Source organism: Rhipicephalus microplus, chromosome 6 (genome assembly GCF_043290135.1).
Source record: "Rhipicephalus microplus isolate Deutch F79 chromosome 6, USDA_Rmic, whole genome shotgun sequence".
Lineage (NCBI taxonomy): Eukaryota > Metazoa > Arthropoda > Arachnida > Ixodida > Ixodidae > Rhipicephalus > Rhipicephalus microplus.
Genome location: NC_134705.1, coordinates 166,278,625 through 166,287,012, shown reverse-complemented (window position 1 = coordinate 166,287,012; position 8,388 = coordinate 166,278,625). Strand labels below are relative to the sequence as shown.

Below are 8,388 nucleotides of genomic sequence, written 5' to 3'. Positions count from 1 at the left end.
GTGTCTGAAACACATTCTGTACTTTCAATAATTGCTGAGATTTTACGACTCGCAACCCCAATATGAATATGAGGAACGCCGTAGTGGAGGGCTCCGGAAACTGCGGCCGTCTGGGGCTAAATTGAAAGACATGTGCGTCGAACATTTTAGCCTCCGTCAAAGGCTCCTCCGCCGTGGCAGGTAATCTATACAGCGACTTCAGGGTTAGTAGTGGGGCGTCACATCTATTGCCAGGTGGGTCGTCTGCGACTCGTTACGCTATTCGCATTGTGCGACGGCTGGTTGTTCTTTCACTGTTTCAAAACGCTTTGTAAGTCTTAATAATGTGGTTGCTTTCCCGGCATCAAACCTAAGGAAAATTTGCCACCAAGTCCTAAGCACCGGTGTGGCTCTGCGCCAATGGTGCCCCGATTTCCCTAATAAAACCGGTTGAGAAAATATTGCCACATTGAATAAGCGGCGCCAAGAGAACAACGAAGAACACGCGCAGCGAGAGAAGAAGACGAGGTTCTCTTCCGATCAGTTTGCCAGCGTTCTGGTACAATTAAAGTGAGTTTCCTGGATTCGACTGCTGGTGTTTCTGCATTGTGACACTGGTGGAGGAGCTGGGTACATGTTCGGGACGCCTGACAACAGCCCCGCATCTGGTCAAGAAAGACTTCCGCGCATCGACACCCCCGTTCACCGCAGCAGCCGGCGCCTGTTAGGCCTCAGCCCGGAGTTTGGTCCATTGCCGGAAAGCGTGACTGTGCCAGAAAGCATGACGGCGCCTGGAAGCACTGGCCCCAACATGTCCAGCCCAAGCACGACACAGGTGACTGTTTTGAATCCTCGACTTCCGGTTGACTTCCACGGAAACGCATATGAGGATGCACATGACTGGCTCGAGGAATTCGAGCACACAGCGAATGTTAACGGTTGGAACACCACACAAAAATTGGGCTACGTTTATTTTCCGCTTCAAGACGGAGCCCGAACATGGTTCACAAATCGCGTGTGGTCATCTTGGGACGAGTTCCGGCAGAAGTTCCTCGACACATTCGCGAGCACTGAAAGACGAGAAATCGCACAGCGTCTCCTCGAGTCACGGATTCTTTTTTTTTTTTTTTTATTGGCGCTAGTATGCCCTACGGCATCAGTTAAATAAAAAGGAAAAGTTTTGTTTCCTGTATGAAGGCCAGGAGTTGTCGATGCAGTGGACCGTGTGTCCAGCGCGTCAAGTCAGGTGGTCGGCCGGGGTGGTGGTGAAGGCCGCGTAGGTGGCGAGTGCGAGCCTGGTGAAGGCCCGGGCAGGTTCCCAATAGGTGATCAAGCGTTGCCTCTGTGGCTGGGGCAACGCAGAATGGGCACGTCGTTGGGGGAGGCTGTGCACCAGATGTCCATGTAGCCCGGATTGCAGGAGTCAAGGCGGCGCCCACACGAATCCTCCTGAGCGCAACCTCCTCTCGGCGAGTTAAGCCGCCGGGAAGGTCAGATCCACGCGGAGGAATGAGAGCACGCGTGGAGCGCCGGAGGGTTTCTTTGTGCACAAGCAAGCTGTCCTTCGGGGACAAACGAAGTAGAGGCAGCGGGTGTTGAACAGTCGCTCGATGGCAAGCGGCATCTGCTTCCACTTGAGCCGGTGCAGACCGGCGGGTCCACAGAACGCGGACAGGACAGGCACATGAGTGGATCAGTCGGTGTATATCGGAGGCTATATCGATGGAGCTGGTCACTTTTCGCAGCTCTCGAACTGCCTGCGTGGAGTCCGTATATACAAGCAATTTATCGTGTGACAAAGAATCCATTTTGGATATCATAACTGTTAACCCGTCCCGTATAGCAGTGAGCTCCGCTAATACGGATGGGAACGGTGCCTCTGTTACGTAAGAGCAGATATGTTGGATTTCAGGTTGCGCGGGGCATACGAGACTGGTGTGCAGAACGCAATTATCGGTAGCTGCGTCTACGTATACCGCTAGTGAGTTCTCGGTGGTAGTGACGATGCCCTCCTGCGCCGCTTGTCGGGTGGATTGTCGCAGGCGGGTCAGTGGTCGGTTGTCACTGGCCTGTCCCATCAAAGATTCACTACAACGTTGTGTCTTTAGAAAAAAAAATTACACCATATTCACGGAGTGGGGCGAATGATTAGTAGGGCGTAGCTTCGCAAAGTTTTATCGGCGAACCGTGAATATGCTGGCCGCGTTCATTCGTCCGTCTGTCTGTATGTATGTCGGTCTGTCAGCCCGTCTGTCCGCATGTCCGTTCGTCTGTCCACATGTCCGTTTGTCTGTATGTCAGTACGTCCATTCGTCTGTCAGTCCAGCTAGTGAACACTCTAAGTACCGCCATCTCGCATCTTAACTAATCGTTCGCAATCAGTTTCCGTCAACAATCAAATGTCTAACACTACCCCGGTAACCTCAGGTGTCCCTCAAGGGTCTGTCCTAGGCCCGCTTCTGTTTTTGATTTACATTAATGACCTACCATTACATGTATCTTCTAACATACGCATGTTTGCAGACGACTGCGTTATTTATCGTAAAATAAACAACGTTTCGGATAACACGTCTCTTCAAACTGACTTACTAAGCTTACAGGGTTGGTGTAACCTTTGGCTAATGGAACTCAACCCTAACAAATGTAAAACTGTTTCCTTTCACCGCTGTCGAAATCCGATAGTATTCCCGTACCAAATTGCTGACACAAACCTCGAATTAGTTCCTTCCTATAAATATCTCGGAGTAACCCTTTGTAGCGATTTAACCTGGGCAACGCATATTACGAACATCATTGCATCTGCTAACAAAACACTCGGGTTTTTAAAACGCCATTTGCGTCACGCTCCTAATAATGTCAAATTACTAGCTTATCAATCCCTCGTTAGGACGAAGATAGAATACGAATCAGCCATTTGGAGCCCGCATCAAGCATATCTCATCAATCAACTCGAGTCACTTCAAAATCGAGCCACACGATTTATTCATTCTACGTACTCTTACGACGTCAGCATATCAGCACTGAAAACAGAATCTGGCCTATCATTGCTTGCATCTCGTCGCTGCATTTCTAGTCTTTCCCTTTTTCACAAGTTTTTTTACAGCTCGCTCGGCAGGCCACCATACATTCTTCCTCCGGCACGCATCTCCCATCGCACTGGTCACCCGCAACAAGTTGAGCGGCCGCGTACGCGCGCCGTCACTTTTTTGTCCTCATTCTTTTTTCGTGCAGCTACGGACTGGAACGGCCTTTCTAACGAAATCACCGCCATAACCTGTCCTACCACCTTTTTGAACACCGTAACAAACTACCTTGCATTGTAAAAAAAAATGGCTTTCACGTTTTCATTTATGTACCCACCCCTTATGTAATACCCCTTCAATGGGGTCTTTAAGGTAATAAAATAAAATGAAATGAAATCTTTTCATCATATATTCGTCATAATCAAGTGCCACCATACGGCGGACATTCCAAGAACTAAAAGTAGAGGTGGCTACTACATACAGCAGACGGACGTCCCACACCTTAAGGAGCTTCGCCCCTACATGTCTAACGATCTAGAGTAACAGGTACTGTACTTATGGAGAGCGAAAAGCTGCCCCGGATTCCCAAGTCAGGACACTATGTGTGACACGAAGTTACCTCCTGTAACTGTAAACCAGACAAGGAACTTGGGGCAAATGTGTTTACCAATTTTGAGTATTTAGTTCTCAACTATGAGAAAGTAGTGGACCGTCCCTAACACGACACGAAAACCTCACTGACAGGTACTGTATGTTGATGCTTATATGAAACGTCACACTTAACTTGAATCATCTCGAAAAACCTCCATGTTAGATCTGGCTACATATGAGGATTAGGCTCCTATGAAAGATAGGTTTACTTGTAACCTTCACAGCAAAACGTACAGCAAGAATACTTAGTTGATCTGCATTTCATTTTTGAATCAAGCGGCTGCAAGTAAAACTCGATTTTAGAATTTTGCTTTTTTAAATGTCTGCCATGAATTCGTCCCCAAGCAAGAATATCGACAAGAAGTAGTAATGGTATACCTACGAATGAATAAAAAAATGGCAGCATATCCACGGGGTGGATGATGGAGAGTTGGGCGAAGCATCCTTCCGTGTATTCGGTCTTGCTTCCGTCCGTCCATGCGTCCATCCATGCGTCCACCCATGCGTCCAACCGCCAGTCCGTGCGTGCGTCTGTACGTGCGTCCGCACGTCCATCCATGCATTTGTCCATGCGCTCATTCATGCATCCGCCCCTGCGTCCATTCATGCGTCCATCCATGCATCTGTCTGTGTGTCCATTCGTCCATCTAGTCAACACTCCAAGTACAACACTCTCGCATCTATTCATTATATATTCCGCATATAGAAGCACCGCCATCCAGCAGACATTCCAAGGACTAAACGAGACGTGGCACACGCACACTTTCTTACGACTGGCGCTTCGTGTCTACTTCCCACCTTTAACCACCTCGAGTTCATGGTATATACTAGTTCACTGTATTCATGGCACTGCGGCCCAACGCTCGCTAAACCTTTCTGGAACAAAGGAGTTTACGTCCAGCAAGTACAACGTAGCAACTTTTTCTTGTCAGATAGTGCCTAATGTACATGCCAATTGCTGCTTATGCGGAATGACAGAGAGAAGAATTTGGCTTTTAGTTAACGCAAACGCTGCGATTTTTTTATTGTTCAACAACGCACAGGAGAAATCTCCCACCGGCACCCCCTTGGAGGTCCAAGCGTAAGACATGTTACGTACTACGATGGACGAACGTGTGCCGCTTTAAGAAGCTTCGCCCCTAAAAAAAAGCTCATTTATCTGAAGTGGGGGCCGGGCAGGCCAATGGTCATTTGGTGCCCTGTATGTTATGGGAAAACAAATTTTGGTGAAAGGGGGCGGGGGCACGAGTTGTGTGGCACTCCCAGGCTCCGTTACTGCCACCACCTAGTGTTTCGCTTAACATGATACGTTGTCTATCGCTATTAGCACCAACTGTATTAACTATTTACTCGGGCAGAGGTGGTTTGTAAAACTTTACGCTGTTGCGTTTTCTATCTTTCGTACAAAGAGAATCATCCCGGGCTCTATTTATTTCTTTGGAAGGTGAAACTGCATAAACTGCATACGAGTGTAAACTGTTCAAGCCATTCTGCAACATCCTTCGCTGCAGAACTCCAGGTTGTCGAAGTTTCTGCAGACCTACAGGAAGGCACGCCTTGGTGCGATGTCGTTGTCTCGGCACGCAAAACTTTACAAATTAAAAACCACCTTTTAATGCGCGTTCAACAAATTATGCGGGTTAAGCGACAAAAAAAATGCTATCATCCATAACGACTCGCTGGCTAGTAGTTAATGTGCCGAACGATTGATGGTTAATCGAGGAAAATAATTCATTAACCATTCATTGAAAGGAGGTCGTAATTTTGTGCTCAATGCGCATTTTGTGCGCGATGCATGGTGTGTTGCTGCTGTTCGGCATTGTCACCGGTGGCTGATAATTACCTTTAGAATTCCGCGCAACCTGACAACAAATCGAGCTCCAGCGTTTTGTGTGTTGTAACTATCTAACTGTCATTCTCCTATTTTTTTTTCTCTTCTGGTTTGACGTAGATACGAGATACATCGTTAGCATGGACGCTGTCATACCAGAGATTGAGGAAAATGAGGATCCCAGTAAGTCGCATGTGCCATTTTTTTTCGTATCGACCAGTCTGATTGTTTCGTTACCATATATAGAAACGTATGAGGAGATATGTCTGCTTGCGGTAACGGCGTTCGAAGAGTAAAAGTTACCTCAAACAATCAGAAGCAAAATTCTTTTTGCAGAATGTTGTACGGTGGTTGAGGTTTTATATATATATATATATATATATATATATATATATATATATATATATATATATATATATATATATATATATATATATATAGAGAGAGAGAGAGAGAGAGAGAGAAAGAGAGAGAGAGAGAGAGAAATTGGCTCGGAGTAGGACAAACGTACGAAAGCTTTTATCATTCCTACGTTTCGGCCGGGGTCCGGCCTTCGTCAGGGAAAACTCGTCACGTAAAATGTCCCTGACGAAGGCCGGACCCCAACCGAAACGTAGGATTAATAAATGTTTTCGTACGTTTGTCTTCTCAAGCCAATTTATATTTATCACTGGATCCACAGAAGACACTCGCTTGATATATATATTGAATGAACTTGCAGATAGCACATTTGAAAAGGAAATTGTCTTTGCTAACGTTTTGGCCGTGGCACGGCCTTCGTCAGAGTAAGTAGGTATGATTCAATGCAGCCGCTTTTATGGGCTCATGTGACGAACTATATATATATATATATATATATATATATATATATATATATATATATATATATATATATATATATATATATATATGTGTGTGTGTGTGTGTGTGTGTGTGTGTGTGTGTGTGTGTGTGTGTGTGTGTGTGTGTTGCACGCAGAACTTTGCCCGAATGTAAAGGCGGAGTGCACAAGAGCCTGACCACACGGACGTGGCACAGCGTGTCGGCGAGTGGCTGTATGATGCGGCTCCGTGCCCTCTCCCTGTGGAGAGATAGAGGGCGCCCAGCTACGCTAACCTGCGTGCCTCTTCCTCTCCGTAGAAAGAGGGCGTGGCGTCGCGTCATGAAGTAGAGTGAGAGGTGAACGAGCACATCGAGGCACTCTATCATAAAGCCACTCGCTTACACTCTGCATTACGTACATGGGGTCAGGCAGTAAAATCGTGTTAAATTATTCGAATGCTGTATTCGGTCTTCTTGTCGAAGAAAAAAAAATGCACTACGCAACAGGTAAACTTGCTTTAGAGAGTGCCACTGCATGTTGCACTGACGAACAGTGTATGGTGTCTATTGTTGGATGCCGACTTGTATACGTGCTGCCGTCGTTGTTCATGTAATTCGATCTTCTCGCTTCTGCAGATGCGCCGAAGAAGAGCCCCATACTGAGGCACCGAAACACGGCCAAGGTATTCCTTCTGGAAGCGCAGTGAGTGCCTTATCGATGCTCATTCACTTAAAGAGGCCATGAAACATTTTTTGGAGTAACCATGAAATTAATTCACTGGAAAAGCGTATTACCTCACATATTGAACGCTGCAAAAATTTCAAGAATCTTTCCTGTACCAGCGGAGTTACAAAGATTTGTCACACGCTGCAATCACATTCTCTCTTGTCGTCCCGACGAAAGCGCTTGAAGTTGAGCAGGGAGGGATGGGAGGGGCAAACAAAAACGCAACTCGCGCCTCGTGACCTCGAGCATCTTTTTTTCTTTGAATACGCGGCTTCTTTAGTGCGATCGCGTGCGCACGCGTGGACAAGTGGCAGCCTCTCGCGGTGACCTTTGTAACAACTGAGCACGCCTTGTTCAAATCAGTCAATGGCTGACAGATGGGCTTACTGGGGTTATTTTCCGTGATTTGTTGAGAAAAAAGAAAGCTACCTCTAGCTGACTTTAATAATATTGTCGCTAGGGAAAATAACAGAATACAGGACGACGGTGCGTACAGAAAAAACGAGGTCTGTATTTACAGAACAAACGAGCAGCCGCTTCGACTTCTTCGTCCACGGAGGAACCATGGGTGCTGTCCACGCTCATCACTTCATCGTCCTCTGTTTTCTTGCCCGGCCTTTAGCCGTGACATTAGCCTCCGATTCAAGAAAGCATCGTCCCGATGCTTTATAATCAAAGCGGTTTGTACTCGTTGGAAACGCATGGGTTCATTCGGAGAAATAAGGCTTCATGCGTACCACGTGCACAACTTCGGGAGCATACCTTCGACGCCTTGAAGAGTGCGCAGTATCAGGAACAACCTCATAATTAATGTCACTGAGACGTCGCAGAACTTTATAGGGACCGAAGTACCGTCTTAACAGTTTTTCTGAGAGGCCACGGCGCCGAATAGGTGTCCATATCCAAACTTTCTCTCCTGGCTCGTAGGAGACTGGTCGGTGACGAAAGTTGTACCGTCTTGAATCGTAGTCCTCCTGGCGACTAATACGTAGGCGTGCAAGTTGTCGGGCTTCTTCGGCCAGCTGAGTGATATAATCAGCATCCGTTTCAGCGTCTTCGCACTCGTGCGGCAGCATAGCATCCAGCATAGTGGTGACTTCACGACCATGAAAAAGGTGGAATGGCGTTGTTCTTGTTGTTTCTTAATAAGCCATGTTATAGGCGAACGTGACATACGGCAAGATCTCATCCCAGTTTTTATGCTCCACATCGACGTACATGCAGAGCATATCCGCTAGTGTCTTGTTGAGACGCTCCGTAAGACCATTCGCTTGCGGATGATACGCCGTTGTTCGCCGGTGGGATGTGCCACCAAGTCTTAAAACTGTCTGTAATAGTTCGGCTGCGAATTCAGT

General features: G+C 47.0%; 1 protein-coding gene across 1 annotated transcript in view; it reads left to right on the top strand.

Moving 5' to 3' along the window:
- Positions 1–5,609: 5,609 nt before the first annotated feature.
- LOC142765636 (sodium-dependent dicarboxylate transporter SdcS-like) overlaps positions 5,610–8,388 on the top strand; it is a 34,876-nt gene continuing 32,097 nt past the window's right edge. The window contains exons 1-2 of the mRNA XM_075866952.1: positions 5,610–5,667; positions 6,943–7,009. Coding sequence (XP_075723067.1) covers positions 5,625–5,667; positions 6,943–7,009 — 110 coding nt within the window. The 5' untranslated portion in view covers positions 5,610–5,624. The remainder of the gene's footprint in view (positions 5,668–6,942; positions 7,010–8,388) is intronic.